This window comes from Pelophylax lessonae, assembly GCF_965119305.1.
Source record: "Pelophylax lessonae genome assembly, chromosome: 1".
Classification (NCBI taxonomy): Eukaryota; Metazoa; Chordata; class Amphibia; order Anura; family Ranidae; genus Pelophylax; species Pelophylax lessonae.
Window position 1 is genome coordinate 849,654,689 of NC_138768.1, and position 23,002 is coordinate 849,677,690.

At 39.1% G+C, this 23,002-nt stretch overlaps 1 protein-coding gene across 1 annotated transcript in view; it reads right to left on the reverse strand.

Moving 5' to 3' along the window:
• Nucleotides 1–3,121: 3,121 nt before the first annotated feature.
• Nucleotides 3,122–23,002, reverse strand: part of LOC309549844 (vomeronasal type-2 receptor 26-like) — a gene marked incomplete at both ends in the record, with an annotated part of 30,633 nt that continues 10,752 nt past the window's right edge. The window contains 3 exons of the mRNA XM_082250343.1: nucleotides 3,122–4,026; nucleotides 7,644–7,767; nucleotides 16,024–16,129. Of these exons, the coding sequence (XP_082106469.1) occupies nucleotides 3,122–4,026; nucleotides 7,644–7,767; nucleotides 16,024–16,129 (1,135 nt within the window). The remainder of the gene's footprint in view (nucleotides 4,027–7,643; nucleotides 7,768–16,023; nucleotides 16,130–23,002) is intronic.

Consider the following 23,002-nt stretch of genomic DNA (forward strand, 5'->3'; position numbering starts at 1 on the left):
CTGGATCTCCTGTAAACCTCTATAGGTCTATTTCTGGTGATGGTTTACCTCAACGGTGGCGAAACACTTGTTCTTGCAGTTGCATGTTTCGCAGTTGAGAAACAAGTCTATTATAAGGACTTTTTAATACAGAAGGACATTTTTGTTTTTTCTCACAAGTTATTTATTGAGTTTTTTATTTTTTGTTATATTTATACACCTCAATTTTGTTTAGTGCAGCACAGTTACACAGAGTACAATAATTACTCCAGAAAAAATATGCTCTGGGTCTATCATGGTGTCCATACTTTTTTTATACATAATTTTTATCTTATGAGACTTTGTCAATCTTCTAAATGCTTCAGATGCGTGCATGATGGTTAGGTGTGCCCATGGTGTGCCCTAGGAAGAAGCAGTTTTGGAAAACTGTTTCTCAATGCACTGTAGATCACATGGCAAATGTAACCTGGTGTGGGTGCTTTTTCGCATTGTGGAAACACATGGGGCAAAAATGTCAGTGAGCATTAGAAAATTATTATCTATTACACTCTTGGTGGCAAAAAAATTTATTCTTCCCAAATTGATTCTTCCTGAACCACCTTTCTTAAATATCTTAAATTGATGTTTGTCTATAAGTGAACTGGACTGAAACAACTGATTAATGTTAAGTCGTTATTGATACCTCTTAGTACACAGACAGAACTATTTCTGATAACCCCTCAGTCCACCTTTAATCCTCCCCCACGTTCTTCTTGCTGGAACCTATGCTGTTAGCTGGACACCACTGGACATTTTTGTTGCTCTTGCTATTTTTTGCTTTGTTTTATGTGAAAGTGCCATTTTAATGTAATATCTTCATCTAGTAGCCTTTATTGGCTCACACCCTAAATAGGGTGTTTTTTTACTCTCAATAAAAATATTTTTTGTGACATTCAGCTGTTAAACTGTTGAAAAGCTAATTTTATTGTCTGTTAAACTGTTTTTATACTTTAGTATAACTTAGAACCAAGTTCACTTCTTGTAAACTCATTATATGTTCTGGAGTTTTATTGCCACCTCAGTTGACATCAAAAGTCCATCTCTGGACCAATTTTTTTAAATAAACAATTGGTTGGACTAGATGAATTTGTGTCATTTTTCAACCAGACTAACCATGTGACTACAGTCCATAAATATTGGGACATCGACACAATTCTAATCTTTTTGGCTCTATACACCACCACAATGGATTTGAAATGAAACAAACAAGATGTGCTTTAACTTCAGACTTTCAGCTTTAATTTGAGGGTAAATTTAATAGAGATCAGAATTTTGTCGATGTCCCAATATTTATGTACCTGACTGTATATAATAATTTAGGTGTTAGGGAATAAGAAATACAAAACTCTTTTTCTTCCTAAAACATTTCTTATATTCAGGTTTTACATAATCATGAGCTGAGGAAAGCAGGAAAAGGAGTTCTATACAGTGGTGATAAAATAAAAAAAATAATGCTTTACAAGATGACGTTTTCAACAATTAAAGTTTATTCACAAAGAAAAATGTTATAGGTATATATTATTATTATATTATTATATAGTATTATTATTATTGGTATCTATTATTCTTAACTGAACATATTTGATGTGAAGTTACTGTGAGGTGCTACAATATCCAATATCATGCGAGTGTTTTATGAATAACACCTTCTCAATGCTTTCCTTCTGTACCAAAATGGGTGATTATGCTTATGAGAACAGAACTCTTCAAGGCGAGTGGTGACAAAAGAAAGGGTGCTTTATTGGGAAAGTATTTGGAACTTTTTTATTTTATGCTTAGTGAACTGATTTAAGTATCTATTTGCCACAGTGCAGGAGTAGTTAAAAAACAAGCATGACATAGAAACATATTTAGTTAAAGAATAAAGTTAAAGACCTTGGATTTGCAGAACGTGTAGCAACTGAGTAAATTACAGTCCTTTTGTCGAGTCCAGGGGTCTTCAAACTATGGCCCTCCAGTTGTTTAGGAACTACAATTCCCATCATGCTTAGTCATGTCTGTGAATATCAGAGTTTTACAATGTCTCATGGGAGGTGTAGTTCCGCAACAGCCGGAGGGCCGTAGTTTGAGGATCCCTGGTCTAGTCTTTGAAGAGTTTTTATATAACAACCTTCTTTTGCTTTTGTTCTCTGGCTTTGTTAGGATATAGTAGCATTTAGGGAAGAATATGCAGCCCAGTATTCCAACATTTGAAGGCAGTATAGCAATAATCTCCACAATGACCATCTGTTTTTCTTTACTGCTCAGCTACTTTTGAATGGTGGTGTCTGTGTGTTTTACAATGAATTCCCCCCTCGTTGTTGACCTTAGTACCTATGTCCTTCAATACCAGGGTGAGTACTTGAATGGATTATGGTGTTTACGAGCTCAGAGACCAACCAGGCAAATTATGACAAAAGAAACCGTTAATAGAAATAGAAAAATCAGCACAAAGTGGGAATAATTGACCACAAAATAAATTAGTAAATACTCTACACAATACAAATGTGATATTAAATAAAGTGTTGAATATAAAGTGCAATCAGTGGAGTGGCTGCTATCACTAAGTATGTTTCACTGCATACCAAATATAAAAAAACTGATTAAAAAAAGTGCAGCGTCACTTGAATGAATACATATATATTATAAATAAATTCCATAAATATAAGTAAATCTAAGTGAAATAAATAAATAATATTTCATTCATATTGAATAAATACAAATAGTGAAAAAAAGCCTTTTAAAGTGAATAAAGATTAGACTTTTTCAATATTTAATCACTTTAAAAGACTTTTTTTTCACTATTTGTATTTCTCCAATATGAATTAAATATTTATTTATTTAACTTAGATTTACTTATATTTATGACATTTATTTATAATATATATGTATTCATTCAAGTGGCGCTGCACTCTTTTGGATCAGTTTTTGACAAAAGAAACGGTGCCTCATTGGGTGAGTATTTGCAACTTTTTTATTTGATCCACAGAAAACTGATTTATGGATTAAAATAGTAATTAAAAAAAAAAAAAAACAAGTTTGAGCTAAAGAAAGAATAGCAATAAAGAAAACTTAGGTTTACTGTATTTGTATCAACTGAGTAAACGACAGTCTTTTGCTTAGTCTATGAAGAGTTCCTATATAGCAAACTTCTTTTGTTGTTGGTCTCAGGCTTAATGAGGATGTAGTAGCATTTCGGGAAGAATATACAGCTCAGTATTCCAACATTTGAAGCCAGTATCGCAAAAACCTCCACAATGACCATTTGTTTCCCCGTACTGCTCAAATAGGCTGGGATGGCACAGATCCAGACACTGCAGAACACCAGCATGCTGAATGTGATGTATTTGGCTTCATTAAATATGTCCGGTAATGTTCTCACCATGAAAGCTAAAACAAAACTCACAGCAGACAAAAGTCCCATGTAGCCCAACATGAAATAAAATGCCAAAACAGATCCTTCATTACATTGAATGATAATCTTCTCAGGATAAGTGCTCATGTCAGATTCCTGAAATGGAGGAGAAACTGACAGCCAAATAACACCCATTACTACCTGAACAGATGAACAAATGACTATTACTGAATTAGGCAATTTCACTCCCACCCACTTCCTCCAGAAAGTGTCGGGCTTGGTGGCCTTAAAAGCAATATAAACTATGATAGTCTTGGCCAAGATGGAAGATACGACAATAGTAAAAGTTATTCCGAAGGAGATTTGGCGTAGCATGCAGGTTATGTCCACCGGGCGATCCAAGAAAAGAAATACACTTAGTAGACTCAGTAAGAGACATGTGAGAATAATGTAACTGAGGTTCCGATTATTAGCAGTGACTATGGGAGTGTCCCGAAATAAAACAAACAGTCCAATTACCAATAGACATTTCACCGCAAATAATGAGGAGGTTAGACTAAAAAAAACAGCAACATCATCCTTATAGGATAAAAACTCCTGGAGTTTAACGACACAATTGTTTTTCATTTTATTTGGCCATTTGCTATTATGACATTTTTGACAATTTTCACTATCTAAAGCAGAAAAATTATATATTATTTTGCTTTTTTGCATGCTGCAATATCTAGATCTATTGTCCTTAACCAGTTCATATACTGTAGGTAGAGTAGCAAACGGTCATCAGGAAGCAGATAAAAAACCCCTAATACCCTCTGTTCCTTTGACTCCTTCTTTAGAGGCATCAGTTGTATATCTGAGAAAATAAACTGTCAGCTCCTGTCTGATGTTTTGACAGGAACGAGGGTAATTGTTTAAATTCTCATTTCTAAAAAAATGTTGCACCCTTCCTAGGCTGAGGAACAAGACATGGCAGTTCTTATGACAGAGAACCCTCTCCCTGGTGGGATTTGATCATACAGGTTTTAGTGAATTAGTTTTTTGGCTGGTTTGCCAGCTTTTATATGTTAGGATCAAAAGTGTTGTTGTTTATATATTGTAATATTGCAGCCTTTCTACCCTGGAGGATCCCTTGAAAAAAATTCCAGGTCTCAGGGAACCCCTTTTAAAATAGAATTTATTTACAGCTCATTCACATTAGCAAGATTGGTAAGTCAAAGATTTGATAATAAAAAGAAAGTGGCATCGAGGAGTGAAGGGAGAGGTCGGGGGGATCTGATTGGCCACTTATTTTCCATTTAAACTGGCCCTTTTGGCTGGCAGCCAGGATTCGGCCGGCTTGTCTATAGCAGGAACGTTTGTTGTTACTACGATCCTTCTCATGTGGTATGTAAGCTATATGGATTTTTTTGTCCCTTATCTCACTTCTTTGATGGCTGGTTATAAATATAAATTTTGGCACTTATTAATACAGTTGTATTGTCTTTCACTTTGCCATATAGGAAATGTTCCCTTTATTGGATATGCCCTATACATCCTAGGTGATGTTTGAAAGCAATATGCTTTCTGAGCTTTGTGTTAATTTGCACTCAATACTTGATTGTATTCATCCCTGGCTGGGTGAGTTTAATATATATAATTGGCACCCCTTTTTCACTTTCTGGTGTTGGTTTAGTGTGCGTGGAGTGTTAGTTTGGGTTTTTTTTTTTTAGGCTATTTCCATTTGCTTTTTTTATGATAATTTTTTATTATATTACAGGGAAATATTTTCTGTAGGGCTTTGCATGCTCCTCCTCCCTGCTTAGACCACTCAATTAACTTTCCAGTCTGTCTGCATTTTTCTTTGTTTGGCTCTTTTCGTTCCTCACTTTGTCACTCCCCCCCCCCCCCAATGCCAAAAGTTGTGATTTACATATTATCACACTGTGTAGATAAGGCTACATGTACATTTACATATATTGATGTATTGCTTATTTACAGGATTTTATTTGTTTTTTACACTGTATATATATATATATATATATATGTATTTCTAGATCCTGAGGAATCCCAGACTGTGGGTTAGGGTTAGGTCTAGGGCTAGGGTTAGGGTGTTAGTTTTAGTAGGTTAGGGTTAGAAGATTAGAGGGTTAGGGATAGGGTTGGGGGTTAGGGTTATGGTTAGGGGTTAGACAGAGAAGACACAGGAGAGGGTTTTGGACCCACCCCAAAGGTCAAAGGTCAGGTGGTGTGGCCTTTAGAGGTCAAAGGTCAGAGCTTCACCTACTGTTGGACACAGGAAGCAGGCATGGACACAGGAGGTGGCGCTTCACCGCACTATAGGATTTGTTGTATTATGTGATACACCTTCTGTACGCTGTATCTTCATGTGTTGATTTTTTTTTTTTGCTTTTTTATTTATCATTTTATTTGAATTTTCAAAGAAGTCAATTACAGAATATATAATACCATATTAAATTAATGGGTTACAAAGACATTATCCATACTAGTTTTCTCATCTCCAGGATCTAATAACATCCTCCCGAGATTTCCAACTCAATAATATATAGGCCTTTATCAAATATTCATAGTCAGCCAAGGCAAGATATTGTTAAAACATCAAGTCTCCTTTTCTGTACCTACTCATTCGCTCCTTGCCTTTTGTTTGCTACGTTGTGCTTTAAATGACCCTAGGTCTCTACTCTTGTCCTTGTTTCCCCGTTCTTCTTTCTATCCATTCATACTCTTCATTACCGCCCCTTTTCTTCTTTCCCTTTTTTCCCCCTAATTATGTGTTGATTTTAATATTTTGTCTCCAATAAAATTTATACTCATATTTTTTATAATTCGCTCTCTTGAGATATTTTTTGGGAACATTAAAATCCCCATTTTTCTCGCCTACAAGGTTTTCCCTTGTTAGGCTTAGTATATTTTTAGATTTACCCAATTAACCGGGGATTGTGCCAGTATCTTGTTGATAGATATTGATTATTCACTCAGTTCCCGAGAAAGTGGCATAACTAAAGTATTTGACACCCAAGGAGGAACATTTGCAATCCCTCTGCTCTGTGTGACAATATGTATATTCAGTAATGTTTATGGAATTAAAACGAACTTCATTCTCTTAAATTAGGGACCTTTATGAATATATGGAAAAGGAATTGGAACCCCTTTCACTAAGTCTACATTTATACAGCCGCACGGTGTGCAGTGCATGAGGCTATACAACATAAATTGGAAGTATTTCCGTGCCCGCATACAGCCGCCCACACTAAGGGCTCATTTACACTGCTGTTTTTTTATCTCTAAACGCTCCTCCATGTTAACCTATGTATCTATGCACACATAGCTGTTTACAGAAGTTTAGCAGTAGGATTGTTTAGAGGCATAAAAAAAAAAAACACCAAAGGAGAGGAGCTTTTTAGCATAATTGCTTAAATGCGCCTCGATGTGTATAAATGCATGTTAATGCTAAAAGCCTTAAGGCCCTGTTCACACCTGAGTGTTTTTCAACGCTCATCTCTGAAGTCTCAAAACACCCAACAAGTAAAATCCCATTCAATTCAATGGCCCCTGTTCAAATCTGAGCGTTTTGTCGCCTAAAGCAAAACGCCTGAAGCTCAAAAAAGTACATGAGCTTCTTTTTTGGCAGATTACAAGCATTTTTGTTAGATGTCAATGCCTGCCTCCAAACATCCACAAAAAACGCCCCCCCCCCCAAAAAAACACAAAAACACCTGAAAATGAACACCTTTTACACTCAGGTGTAAAAAGGAGCATTAGTCATAATAACATAACATTCTGGCCAATATAGTGTGTTAACCACAGACGAGTAAACTCACATGATCATGCGTGCAAAATGTTTTTTCTGCTGCTAAACTTCTATAGGAGACTAAACATCAGAGATAATACATTGTGCATGTGACTTAAAGTGGTAGTAAAGCCCACTTTGTTTTATTTTTACCTACAGGTAAGTCTATTATAAGACTTACCTGTAGATAAAATGAATACTGGACCTTCAGAGCTTCTTGCAAGAACTGAGGGCTCCGGTGGGCATGTGTGGGAGTGACATCATCGCGGCTCCAGCCACTCACAGCACCGGAGCCCTCAAACCCTAAAGAAAGGCTGGGGGAAGATGGAAGAGCTGTCAGCGGTGACTGGACGCCACTGGAAGAGCTTTGTTCTAAGGTAAGTATTTCATAATATGCTAGTCGTGTCTCCTGGGCACATAAATAGGGGGGAATTTACTTTGTGCTTTCTTATGCTCCTGTGTACAAGAGGCCAAAACTACATAATTGGTTTTCATAAATTATACCAGCAATGACTGATATTTCTCCATCTGAACACGGAACGCAATCATAGCAACAAATGTGATATCCTTCCTGAAGAACTTTCCTTGTTCCCGGAAGACACCGCTCAGAACATCGGCCTCGGGGTACCTGGAATAATGTGCTGTATTACTTATAAATAAAGCAAGGACATTTTAAAATACTTTGTAAAAGTTGTCCTGAAATTTAGATCTTAAATCACAGTTTAAATTTCGGATTCAAATTTTGGGTATACTACACAACAGTCAGAGTAGTACATTTTGGCCAGATGGGCAACTATAACCGAGTCTCGTGGTAGGGACATATTTTTGTGGAGTAAAGAAAGTGTAGCATGAAAATGTGCCATGGTGCCTCATTAAATGGTGGACATGGTGAAATGTAGGTTTCCCCATAGCTGAATACTAAAATTGTAACACATTAACTTCTTTGGTGATTATTAAATAATTCACCACATGTCTTCAATGCCGCAATTCTAGGGGTAGTTTTTTAGCAACTGACCACAGGGATCTATGATGAATGTTAATAGCTAAAAAAAAAATTGTAATGGTTTAAATGTAAAGTGTTTAGGGATGTAGTATCTTAGCTAATTTATTTTTGAAAATCTCTTCTTTATGAACTGTGTAGAAGGATTGTTTATCTTCCTATGTCCCTAGTAGAGATGGGCCGAACACCCCCCTGTTCAGTTCGCACCAGAACTCTCTTACAGAAAATTTCTGACCCCAACGACGAACCCTAATAAAGTCTATGGGACCCGAATGTGAAAAATCAAAAGTGCCCATTTTAAATGCTTATATGCAAGTATTTGGCCTTAAAAAAGGGTATGGTGTGTTGGTTACTACCCTTAGGAACATGTATCAATGCAAAACAGTTTATAAAAAGGATTGCTTTTACAGGAGCAGTGGTTTTAATGATGCTTAAAGTGCAACAATAAAAATGAAAAATTCCTTTTATTATAGTGCCTGGGGGTCCCCTTAGTCTGCCTGTAAAGTGGCTCATCTGTACCATGGATAGAACCTACTGCAACAAAACTGACAATTTTAAAGGGAAAAAAAATGAATGAAATGACATTTAAATTGCTATACAATACTATTGCCGGCAGTAAGAAAAATAGAAAAAATATGGCCCTTTGGATCTGGTATGGATTTTAAGGGGAACCTTACGCCTACAGCATGTGGCCCCCTCCAAAATCCATAACAGACCCATATTTGAGCTCGGCTAGTTAGGAACGGGGGGGGGGATGAGCGAATACCAGGCCACATGAACAATACCAGGCCACATGCTCTCAACGTGAGGGGGGGTGGATGCTTTGGGGCTGCCCCCTCACCCCAAAGCACCTAGGGGGGATGAGGACAAGGGCCTCATCCCCACAACCCTGGGCTTTGGTTGTGGGGGTCTGCAGACAGGGGGCTTATTGGAATCTGTAAGGGGGCCCTCAGATCCCAGTCCCCCATGTGAAAAAGTATGGGGTACATAGTACCCCTACCCATTCACCAAAAGAGTGTACACACAGGTCCCACAAGATGGTGGAACCATTCAGAATGTGCAGTGCGACTTGCACATGCGCAGTAGGAAACAGGTTGTGAAGCTGAAAGTTTCCCTTAGTAAGGATGCCAACGCCTGCACCTGAAGCCGATTAATGAATCGGCTAGGAGTGCAGACCTGGACAGGTAAGTGTCCTTATAGTAAAAGTCAGCAGCTACAGTATTTGTAGCTGCTGACTTTTAATTTTTTTTTTAATACAGGCTGAAACTCTGCTTTAAGGAGGTTGCAGTCAGCTTCCCAGCCCCACTCCTTAACAACCAGCTTTTCACTGTGCCCTGATTGGGCAAAGCTTTGCCCAATCGGGGCTTTGAATGCACTGTGCAGTGGGCAGTGCATTGCAGGGCGTTTGGCAGGGTGAACACTCGCCGAAACGCCCTGCAAATTCGGGTGTTCGCCCAACAGGTGAACAGCCAAAGTTCGGACCAAACTTTTGCTCGGCCAGAACCGTTCGCCAAATTATAGTCCCTAGTAGGAAAATTCTCCTAACTTCCTGTCTGGTCACTGGGACAAGAAATGGAGAGACATTTCCCCAATAGAGACATAGTATATATTAATTAAAGCTGTTAAAAGTTATACCCTTTCCCCACTGTAATTAAATATTTTAAAAAATGTTTTTGCTAAAGCTGAGCTTTAAGATCTAGCATCAGATTTCTAACATACTGTACATATGTTTATTTACTGCTTAATGTATACTATTTAATTATATTTAGTAGTCTTTTATGCCTCATTGAAAATGTATTTTTCTATGTTCACTTATTTTCTTCTTAATATTTAAAAAATAAATGTATGTAATATGTTAAAAAGATTTAAATTTCTTAAAACAAATAAAAAAAATCAAAAATAGTATCAATAACTGACAGAAACCTTGACAGACAGAAAAGGCTTTCAGGGATTTTATCTTTCCAAATTCCAACAAAAAACTGAAATATCAGCATTTGGTGGACATTAAAGCCCAGGTGCTTTTTTCAGATCACATTAGACTACAAACAAATCTTGAGCTCTAAAACAGTGTTCATTTTTATGTCAAATTTTGATTTGGTTTTAGGCATAGTCTTTTGACTAAAATGCCATTTTAGTTTTAGTCATATGTTAGTCATCTGAATTGTTTTGCTTTTAGTTGTATTTTAATCTACTAAAATCTCCAGTACATTTTAGTCATCTAAAATCTAATTTAGTTAAATTGTAATGCATTATTTAGGCATTTCTTTAGAATTTCCAAACTCATTTTATGCTCCTGAAATTAAAAACGAATAACATGTTATTATTTATGGAATTAAGATTTGAGCATGCATGCAGACACAGATTTAGCCGTTGAAATATATAATGTCCTTATAAATAAAATCAAGTTTCATAAACATACACAAATATTGCTTTTTTGACAAACAAAAGTACAACTTTTAGGCCCCTTTCACACATACGGTCCGTTCAGTTCATCAGTTTAGTCACGTCAAAATGTATCAGTTTTCCATCCATTTTTCATCTGTTTTTCGTCAGTTGTTATCCGTTTTTCATCCGTTTTTCGTCGGTTGTTATCCGTTTTTCATCCGTTTTTTGTCAGTTATCTGTTTTTCATCAGTTGTCATCCGTTTTTCATCCGTTGTCATCCGTTTTTCATCCGTTGTCATCCGTTTTTCGTCCGATCCGTTTTTTTGACGGATGAAAAATAGGGCATTCATACGTTTAAAAAAACGGACATTGACAGAAGCGGATGAAAACGGATGTTAACTGATGATCATCAGTTGTCATCCGTTTTTACATAGAGATACATTGATGTTCATTTTTCATCCGTCAACGGATGGATGAAAAACAGACAAACGGACAGCATGTGTGAAAGGGGCCTAAAAGGTAAAATAAAAACAAAAAAATGTAAACTCTATTGGCTGTAATCCCATTGCACATCTTACCTAAATATATTACAAATATTAAATATTACGACTTAAGGGCTTAGTAGATTCCCTCTACTTATTCTTACGTGGTAGTGCAATACATGTTTAAACTTTAATGTGCTTTTATTATAGGCTTGGGACAGAATTGTGTTGCTGAGTTAGAAAAGGCCAGCAGAGCAGTGCTAATTTTGACATCAAACATTAATTTAGTTTTAGTCAGGGCTTTTTTTCTCAGAGAATAGGTGCAGGAACTCCTCCCTTCTGAGTCACCCCTTAACTCCGTCCCCTACCCACCCCCGAGCACCATTCCTTGGTTTCACCTCCTACTCACCTCCCAGTACCACCTCTTTTAGAGAATTAACGATAACAAGAAAGGCAATATAATAGATCTAGAAACAATGGTCACCCCAGCGACAATAGATCCACCCCTGCAACAATGGACTTCCAACATCCAGCATCAATACACTCTCCAGCAGCCAGCAGCATTAGGCCCCTCCCTCAACAGTAGATCCCTCCCAGCAATGATTGATTCCCTGCAACATGATACCCCACCAGCAACAACAGACTTCCCCAGCAACAATAGACCCTCTGCGCAAATAGATCCCCTCCAGCAGCAAATAGATCCCCTCCAGCAACAAATAGATCCCCTCCAGCAACACTAGATTCCCCAGTAGCCAGCATCAATAGACCCTCCAGCAGCCAGCTACAAAGACCCCTCCCTCAACAATAAATCCCTCCCAGAAACAACTGACCCACCAGCAGAAAAAGACCCACCCCAGCAACAATAAACCCCTATGAGCAACAGAAGACCTCCCCAGAAACAATAGACCCCCATCCATTGCAACAATAGATTCCCTATTAGCCAGCATCAATAGACCCTCCAGCACACCCCAGCACCCCTTGCCATTACATACATTCAGTTCTGGAGGTGCCGGAACTGCGTTCCCCCGCGTTCCTGCTGACAAAAAGCCTTGTTTTAAGTCATAGTCTTTTGAATAAAATGCCATTTTAGTTTTAGTTGTATTTTAGTCATCTGAATTGTTTTAGTTTGAATAGTATTTTAGTTGACTAAAATCTCCAGTACCAGTCTTCATTCTGACAATGAAAATATTTCAGTCGACAAAATGAACCCTGCTCTACAAAATAAATCTGTTGTGTAAAAATCAAAAACAGAAATTATTTTGCTGTTCTAAACTGTTATTTTAAGCATTATATGTTAAAAAAAAATATGAAGATGGGAGCTAATTCAGTGGGGTTAGAAATTAATTAATTAATTAATTAATTAATAACTGTCCTAAAATTTTAAGTTTAGGTACAGATGTAATCATTTTGCATTTATTCTTTTAGCATGTATAGCCTGAAACAATCTCTTCATAGAAATGGTCGTCAATTTTCAGTTTATCTCTCAAGTACACTGAAACCCCAATCCCACTGTCAAACTTGTAACTCACCTTATTATTTTTCCATATTATTAACCTTGTTGAAATATTCATCTGAAGGTTGTTAGGTGCTGATCCATTGAATGTACCCACATCAATCCAATGTGTATAGCATTTATTTGCAAATATTACCCAATTGGTAATGTGTAGTAAACTGGGTAAATCTCCCTTCCCGTTAAAAAACATTTCTTTATTATATTGATCTTTGCAAAAAACTTTTTTTAAATAGTGAGTTAGCTTTAAAGAAAAAAATTATAGTTTATCGGAATGCTAAACACATATTATGTGTGTCAATGACCCATAATCTCAAAAACATTCTCATTTATGCTTTTCTGGGAATTGGAACTTAAAGCGTAACTTCACTTTTGTTGAAAAAAAAAACATTCCCCTCTGGGTGATCTCTGTACATTACAAGGATTTTAACAAACTTTGTGGAAGATTCCTACCTTTTTTTATTCTGAAGAAATCACTGTTTGTTCGTCTGTGCTGAGTGGGTCTAATGGGAGGGGTTTCATACTTATCTATCAGCTGTGGCAGCTGCAGAGCCCTAATGAGGAAATCTGCTGGGTCTGCATCCCTTTAGATGTGTTCCTATTGGTAGTATCTCACCAAAAATGACATTTTTGTTGCAGGGGATGCCAGAAATCTGACTTATATCTTAACCACTTCTGGATCGGAAGATTTTCCCCCTTAATAAACCAGGCCATATTTTGCGATTCAGCACTGCGTTAATTTAACGGACAATTGCGCGGCCGTGCAATGCTGTACCCAAATAAAATTGACATTATTTTTTTGTCCACAAACAGAGCTTTCTTTTGGTGGTATTTGATCACCTGTGCGATTTTTATTTTTTGCGCTATAAACAAAAAAAAAGCAACAATTCTGAAAAAAACCCTATATTTTTCACATTCTGCTATATAACATTCTCAAAAAAAATTAAAAATCCAAATTGTTTAATATTTTAGGCCAATTTGTTTTCTGCTACATATTTTTGGTAAAAAAAAAATTGCAACAAGTGTATTTTGATTGGTTTGCGCAAAAGTTATTGCGTCTACTAACTACGGAAAAAAATTGTCATTTTTATTGTTTTTTTTACTAGTAATGGCGGCGATCTGCGATTTTTAGCGGGACTGCGACATTGCGGCGGACAGATCGGACCCATAACTGACATTTATAACACTTTTGGGGAGACCAGTGACATTACTACAGTAACCAGTGCTAAAAATATACATTGTTACTGTAATAATGACACTGGCAGGGAAGAGGTTAACATTGTGGGTGATCAATGGGTTAAATGTGAGCCTAGGGGAGTGATTCTAACTGTGGGGGGGGGGGGGGGGAACGTAGCTTGTGAAATGATCATAGAGACCTGTGATCCTATATAGAAGGATCACATGGGCTCTATGAACATTTCAGGGAGAGGAACGGTCAGCTGTGTTTACAACAGTAGGCAGTAGGTATATAATATTAAAGCCGCACTTAATCTAACATAATTAACATCACACAGATTAAGTGATAGCGCAGGGGCCACTTTTACATTATTGAGTTTACAACAGCTGACCATTCTTCTCTCTCAGCGGGGAACGATTGTGGGTGTCAGGCGGCAATTGGAGCCACCTGCCCGCAGCATCGGCTTCCCCGCTGCAGAGTAGCTGCAGGCGCGCAACCAACGTAGGTCTACGTCGTTTTGCGCAGGAGGGCCGCACTGCCGCAGTAAAAAGGCAGCGGGCGGTCCGGAAGAGATTAAGCAGACTTCTGGGAAAATTGGTGAGCCAATCACACAAGCAGGAAATGATGTTTCTGGGGGTGTGGTCAGTACACATTCTGTGTACAGAACAGCTCCAGGAACAGCTCCATATTGCATTGCAATTTCAGAACATTACAACAGCTGCAGATTAAAAAGGAAAGGTCATTTTCAAATAACATTCAATTACAATATGATTTATGTCGCAATTGCATACGCTATATTGTTTTTTCTTTTTTTGTTATTTTTTTCCCCACGAAAGTGAAGTTACCCTTTATAGCAGACCAAAATCCAAAAACAAAAATGTAATATATTGAATCTTACCAGTCCTTAGACGTGTGGGCTGCATTAATTTATGTTATCAGGTTTCTTTCCTTTATTTTCACTCCCACCTTTCTGTCCTAGGCTGGTTATGCTCACTCATCCACTATATCTATGGAGGGAGCTGTGATTTTTAAACACACTGAATATCATACATGTGCCTTGGACTTCAATCATGTCTGCCTTTGTTCATCACCATGGGCGTCCACAGGTAGGGGCAATGGGGGGGCAATTGCCCCCCCTGGAATCTCAACTTCCTCTTTCAAGTGGTTGTTAAGCCAATTTATACCATCCTGTCTGGTCTGTTTAATAATTATGTGTGCCCGTGTGTCTGTGTATGTGTTTTAAAAAAAATAAGGCGTTCTTTACCAGTTTTCAGAGGGCCGAGCTCCGTTCACGTGACCCGTCGGCTCTCTCCTCTCCCCGTCTGACAGTTGCTTTTAGCATGCGGGGCCAAGTATTCCTCACTGATGTGAATCGGGAGAAGGAGGGGAGAGGAGGAGAGAGTCAGCAGGTCATGTGAGTGGCGAGTGGCGCTCTGAAAACTTGTAAAACACAGACACAGGGGCACACAGAATTATTAAACAGACTGTAGACAGGATATTAATCTTTAAATGCAACTACAGCAGCAGGGGAGGATGTGGGCACTGACACAGGAGCAGACAGGCAGGGAGAGAGGGGGGCGGCACTGATACAGGAGCAGACAGGCAGGGAGAGAGGGGGGCGGCACTGACACAGGAGCAGACAGGCAGGAAGAGAGGGGGGCGGCACTGACACAGGAGCAGACAGGCAGGAAGAGAGGGGGCGGCACTGACACAGGAGCAGACAGGCAGGAAGAGAGGGGGGGCAGCACTGACACAGGAGCAGACAGGCAGGAAGAGAGGGGGCGGCACTGACACAGGAGCAGACAGGCAGGGGGAGAGGAGGAAGAGAGGACAGAGAAGGACAGGAGAGCTGCAGGTGACGAAGGCACGTAAACTGACCACAGTTTCAGGGCTCAGCAGCCATGGCATACCGTGGTCAGTTTACAGAGGGGAGGACATAGCCAGGCAGGATCAGCCAGGTATTTTAGGTGATAGAAGGGGCCAAAACACTGTGCTGTATCACATGCTTTAAGGAAACAGATTCAATATTTTTTTTTAGGTTAACAAATGCTTTAAAAATACATGCTGCTCAAAATAAATATAATGACTAAGCTCCTCCCCTTCATGACATTGTTGAAAAGGGGTGGGGTGTGAATGACCTTAAAATGATGCCCCCCTCCTGAAAATGTTCTGCGGACACCCATGTTCATCACCATTACATGAAGTTTTGGGATTAGTAGTTTACAGAAGAGTGTTTGTGCTTTCTGTTAAACTCCCAGAAAATGACAAGGATGCTGCAGTTCTAGAAAGATTAACAGGCCCATTCAGTACTTGCTGAAAATGGTCTTCACCTGAATAAAGATCTCTAATATAACCACCACCTCTAAGGACTGGTATCCACAATATATTACATTTCGTAGCTTATCACTCTTCTTTTTGGATTTGTATCTTAGAATTCTGAAGAGACAAGAAACAGTGACATTAATAGGCAGGCTGTTAGTAGATACCCTTGTACATGCTAGAGATCAGTCTGGTTTGTTTTCCATCCTTGAGGAACATTTTTATTGGTGGGTCTCTCAGCTCCCATTAACTGTCAGCTAGAATAAAGAGTAGGCAATGAGTTATTTATACTTTATGGTTTTGATCTGCTCTATTGTACTCAAACTTTTGTTTCCATGATCAAATTATTATTTCCCTCTATGGGTGTATCATTGAAAAGAAAAGTTGTAAAAAATGCATGATCATCATTTTACGAGATCATTGTTTCTTTTATGTTAAATATGATCATGGTATCACTGTGCTTGATTGGCCAGCAAACTCACCTGACCTAAACCCCATAGAGAGTCTGTGGGGTATTGTCAAGAGGAAGATGAGAAACACGAGACCCAACAATGCAGATGAGCTGAAGGACGCTTTAAAAGCAACCTGGTCTTCCATAACACCTCAGCAGTGCCACAGGCTGATCGCCTCCATGCCACGCCGTATTGATGCAGCAATTCAGGCAGAAGGAGCCCCGACCAAGTATTGAGTGCATACTATACTGTACATGGACATACTTTTCACTAAGCCAACAGTGAAAATATTCAAATTTTTTGAGATACTGAATTTTGGGTTGTCTCTAGCTGTAAGCCATAATTATCAAAATTAAAAGAAAGAAATGCTTGAAATATATCACTCTGTGTGTAACACATCTAAAAAAATATATGGGTTTCTTTTTTTTAATTGAATTACTGAAATAAATTAACTTTTTAATGATATTCTAATTTTATGAGATGCACCTGGTTATACAGGTCTTTTTTTTCCTCAGAGAATAGGTGCAGGTACTCAGTAACCCCTTGTTTCCTGTCCCCTTCAATGCCAAGCTCTGGGCTCATTTCCTTCCCTCCAGTGCGTGGTCCTCAGTGATTTCCATCATTGTACTGTAAGTGCAGAGTGCAGTGATGACACTGGTCCACGAGGACCTGCACTTGAGGATTCTCAATGGACCATGAGGACCTGCACTTCAGTATGTTCTCAGGTTCAGGGTGTCCTGGGTTAACTTATACTGGTATTGTGGTGGACAGAATCAGAGGGAATAAAAAGTTCACTTATTAAAGGGGTTGTAAAGTCACATACATAAATTACTTGTATCCTCTCAGTTTTAGGAGCATATTAAGTACAGTGTGTGTGTGTGTGTATGTGTGCTTTTAAAATTTATAAAGCTAAATACATTCTTTGCCCAGCACTGCTGCGTGGTCACATGTCCTCCCTCCACTCTCCTTCCCGATCTAAAGGAGTACAGTGGTAGGGGCTGAGATTTACCTATGACTTATGCAAGCTAGAAGAAGAAGGACATGTGACCTACACAACAGTGCTAGGCAAACAAGGTATTTAGCTTTACCATTAAAAAACAAAAAAAACTCACACACTGTACTTAATATGTTCCTAAAACAGAGGGGATACAAGTAATTTATATATGTTACTTTACAGCCACAAGGTAATAGATGGAGGAGGGGAGGGGCAGAGAGGAGAGGGGATTGGCTCAGAGCACAGACTACAGAAATGACAGGGAGCGAGGAAGGGGAAGATGCAGAGACTCACAGTGTGATGACGGAGGGACATAATCTGGCCATGCTATCATGGATCAGCAGCCATGATTACCATTGGCAGTACACATAGGGAACACAGAATAGGCAGGATCAACCATGCAATGTAGAACATGTATTGGGACAAATTACACTGCAAAAGCACTGTGACGGGAGTCACTTTTGGTGGGGGGCTGGTGGGACCCATATTACTTTAGAGAGGTTGGGAAACTCCTTGTCCAGCTTCCCTGGCCCCTCTTGTGTGTAAGTCACTCTGTTTCTATTAGAGGCACAGGGTGACCAAGAACCCCATTCGGGTTTGCACTCGCTGTACAACCACACTGCATTTCGTGTTACCCCGGTTATCCTGGGTTCTATATGTGTGGTTTGTGTTGAAAGAATGAAGGGCCTCTTTCACTTGGGACAATAATATTTCTGAACAATATCCCTCAAGAAATATAGTATATACGCTGGGAAAGGTATCCCAAATAGTAAACCCACAGTCAGAACCTGAGGTGCACAGGAAGGTGCTGGGGTGAGAAAAAGAGGGGGGGGGGGAGAAGAAGAAGGGAAAAAAAGAAAAAAGAAAGAGGAAAGGGAGGGAACAAGAAGTGAAGGATAAAAAGAAGGAAAGGGAAAAGAAAGAGGGGGGGAAAAAAGAGGGAAAATGGGAGAAAAAAAAGAAGGGGGGGTGGAGAAAATTGGAAACAAGGGGGAGAGCCGAAGAGGACAAAAAATGAGGCGACCCGGAGGTCAGAAGGAAGATGGGAGGGCTGGTGGGACTTTAAAGGTACCAGGTAATTCAGAGTAATAACAATGATATTAAAAACATGAAATATTTATTGACATAACATCTTAAAAACAAAGACAGACAGTACAACAATGGTACATGAGAATCAGATATGTACAAATTGAATATGTAAGGCCATAGGAGACACAAGGCAAGAGGTATTAAAGATATATAGGTCCAATGGTGAACCTCAAACCAATCCCGACATGTTTCGCGGGCAAAACTGCACCGCTTCTTCAGGGGAATAGGATCACATAAATTGTGCAATGCCTTTGAAAATCCTGTGCAATATGGCAACAACAAAAATTGTTATTAGTTCACATACATATATGTAAAACATCAGATTTAAAGTGCATGCAATTGTGGAACATCAAGGAGCATCCGAAACCGCCACCGCAGAAAGACCCACCACCAGCCAGATCGGAAGAGGGTGCTCCCCAAGGAAACGTCTCCCCAGCGGATGTGGAGGGGCATATGAGGCAGGGGGTATATATATGGTGAAACTGGAAACCCGCCACCACCAAGTGAGGAGAGGGGGGGAAAGGGGTAATACACCTATATGAAAGGCTAATATATGTACCTTGTTGAGTGTCTGCAGTAGACACACTCACATAACCAAGTCTTTGTTTTTAAGATGTTATGTCAATAAATATTTCATGTTTTTAATATCATTGTTATTACTCTGAATTACCTGGTACCTTTAAAGTCCCACCAGCCCTCCCATCTTCCTTCTGACCTCCGGGTCACCTCTTTTATTGTCCTCTTCGGCTCTCCCCCTTGTTTCCAATTTTCTCCACCCCCCCCTTCTTTTTTTTTCTCCCCTTTTCCCCCTTTTTTTCCCCCCCCCCCTCTTTCTTTTCCCTTTCCTTCCTTTTATCCTTCACTTCTTGTTCCCTCCCTTTCCTCTTTCTTTTTTCTTTTTTCCCTTCTTCTTCTTCCCCCCCTCTTTTTCTCACCCCAGTACCTTCCTGTGCACCTCAGGTTCTGACTGTGGGTTTACTATTTGGGATACCTTTCCCAGCGTATATACTATACAATTTAGGGATGTGGTACCTTCTGTTCATAGTTTTTGATACAAACACACTATTTATTTCCCTCAAGAAATATATAAAGATAAACAATTTGACATTTCAGATTGTTTGAATATTGTTGGAGTCTCTCATAGACCCTTGCTAGATAGTTTGAGGTGGGGTGGGGTTTGTTATTGTTAAGTACCTGCATCCCAGTGTTCTATTGTTTCTGTCTGCCTTAAGATCAACCTATTATGGGATGTATATGTGTATGTGGATTGGCTGCTAAGGGGGAGGGGGGGATTTATGTATATCTCTTTGTGCCTGTGTTTAAATAAACCGTTCTTATTCTGGTTTCCTCCAAAACTGGTACTGCCTAGTTCTTGGGGTAACTATAGCCAGATTCACGGATCTCGTGTTCCAGAGCTTAGGAAGCAGCTTCTTGGCGGAGATACCCAGTCGGGGTGTCCGGAGTCCGTCACAAGCACTGTGCTATACAGTATATCATGCTTTAAAGGAACAGGAGCATTTTTTTAGGGTTACAATCACTTTATATAGACACTCCCAAGGAAAAATGTTGCAAACATTTTTAAAAAGGTATTATGAATATATTTGGCTGGATTCTAGAAAGAAGACACTTCAGCACTGTGTAGGAACATCTTCTTGTTAGATTTGAGATCCTCAGTAATCCCAGGATTGCACCACAAGGCCTGTGACATCACCCTCATCTAGGCACTGGGGCAGAAGCCAGGGTATTTGTGTCTTGTGGGGACATATAGATCAGTAGGAGGAGCCACAGATCAGAGTGGGACAAGGTATCTGACACTTCCAGAAGTGTCAGATAAAGTGGGTTCTTCAGGCAGCGGGCTTTCTTTATTCCAAAGAATAATGGCAATGCAGGTAGTCAGACATGGTATAGTAAGTAATGAACTAATGTCAGCACTCAACAGCGATGAATTCTACAAGTCTATATCTGCCAAAGTTCAAATTCAACATAATGTAGCAGAGAAAATATCCACTTTCTTGCAGCTCTCTGCAGACCGGGGATCCTCAGAAATACTGTAAATGAAACAGAGAGCACACTGGCATAGTGTAAGGTCTTTAAAAAAGGCATTAATGGTGTTGACTCTGATGAATAGGAGCTGCCTTGAAATGCGTTAGTCAGTATATTAGGAGTTAATCTTCGAATGAAGAACTAATGGACAGAAGAGTGCATTCATTGAGTTGATTGTGTCTTTTTGTCACTTATGTTAGTACGATATATTTATTTTAACCAATTAAAGAGGATCTTACACCATACCAGTGTGCTCACTGTAGTATGTAATGACTTCTTTATATTGTAGATTTTTTTATTTTTTTTCTGTAATAAGATGACAGCTAAATACGCAGATAAAATACATATAGTATATGGGGGGTTTTCTTCCTGCCAAAGGGCTTGCATGTCTGGCAGGACAGGAGACCCAATTATTCTCTAAAACAGTTAGGTAACACTTAAGGGTTTTGTCACTCTGCTATCAATCATGTCCCTTTCCTAGACTGTGAATTGACAATGAAAAGAAAAAAAAAGCAGACTGGTAAGCTCATCTCTCTGTCGCTCTGCTCTCTCCTCCTATTAGCATGCCCCTTGTTAGCACATGAGCACTGCAATTCAACTGATTGGATCGTTATGCTGCTTCTTCCTCTCCCAGTCTAAAGTCAAATTAAGATACTTATACAGCTGACATTTAAAAAAAAATAATTTAATGATGCAATAATACGCTCAAAGATGCATTAATTCTGTATTTTTCAAAATCAAGAGTTCAACATCTTTAGATGACTACGTAGTGAAAAAAATTCTGGTTCACATTAATCAAACAATCATTGCCACATCCCTAAAACATAAATGAAAAGATAAAAATATTTGGTAAGGGGCAGGTCCGATATACGATCAAGCCAAGAGGCTGGAGGGATATCCGGGCCGTGCCCTACCAGAAGCATTGGACTTTATAGGCATAGATTGATGGTAAGTTGTGGTAGAAATTCCTAGATAAAGGACCATTTTATATAAAAAATGTATTTTTTTAATTCAAAATACAGATACAATTTCTTAAAAACATTGAAGAACCCTACCAGTAAATGAATCATGAATAACAGTATGGACCTATGTGATCCATACTGTTATTCATGATTCATTTACCTTGTTTGGAAATATATATGTCTGTTCTTCAATGTTTTTAAGAAATTGTATCTGTATTTTAAATAAAAAAAATAAATTTTTATATATATATATATTGTAACGAGACTCTTGCTCGCTCGCTTCCGCTCTCCCGACACTCCTCTGTTTCTAGTGAGTCAGCTTGCAGATAGCAACGTCTGATGGCTCGGTCAACCAAGGCTCCGGGATCCGAACTACAGCTATGTGCCGTTCGGAATCCATTAGAACAAACACCAAGCAGGCTGTATGTAAGTTCAAACAGGAAGACCATTTATTGGAAGAACATAGCACGCTTTTATACAGAATTTGGAACATCCTGCCCCCAACAACCGCCCTCCTATTGGTCAATTGCAAAGTACCTGCAGTTCCCCTTCAGGTCCTCCTTTCGCCATGCAAATGAGGACTTGAAAATGAGTCAGCAGGGATTGGTCAGATAACTTGAGTAGAAGGACTGTTATGTGTAATGAGACAGAAGCCCCAGGGGACAATCAATGTACACAATAGTCAGACACAGAACAATGGTTCCCTAACGAGCCCCCAATACACATTACTCTGAGTGTCAATACATCCCTTAGCAGACAGCAGGTGAGTTCATTAGCACACCCGACAATAGGTGAATGGAAAGCCACCTCAGACAAAAGCAACATTGTTAGACAGTTCGTCTCCACATTGAACTTCCTGGAATGACCATATTAGGAGTTGTACTTCCTGGCCAGAGACCTCATGGCAAATGGGAACAAATGACCTTGCTGACAAATATGAAGCAATTCAAACCATCACCCATCTGTCCATAAATTCCAGTGAACACCGTCACATATATAATGGTCCTTTATCTAGGAATTTCTACCACAACTTACCATCAATCTATGCCTATAAAGTCCCATGCTTCTGGTAGGGCACGGCCCGGATATCCCTCCAGTCTCTTGGCTTGATCGTATATCAGACCTGCCAAATATTTTTATCTTTTCATCTTTAGATGACTATTTCTGCCCTTTTTTGTTTAACCCAGCCTTTTTCAACCAGGGTACCGAGGCACCCATCGGGTGCCTTGAGGTCTATTCAGGGATGCCTTGGCAAAATGCCTAAAAATTGCCCAAAAACTGTATACAAGCCAGCGAGTGGTTGAAGCCTGCCTTATAGTTACACAAAGCCATGGTTTTTCATTGTACACCATTAAACCTTCTAGCTGTCGACATCATAATAACCAATTACATCATCAGTTGATAAGGAGGATGTTGGTCACCTGCACAGCATCCTTTTTTGACTCTCCAC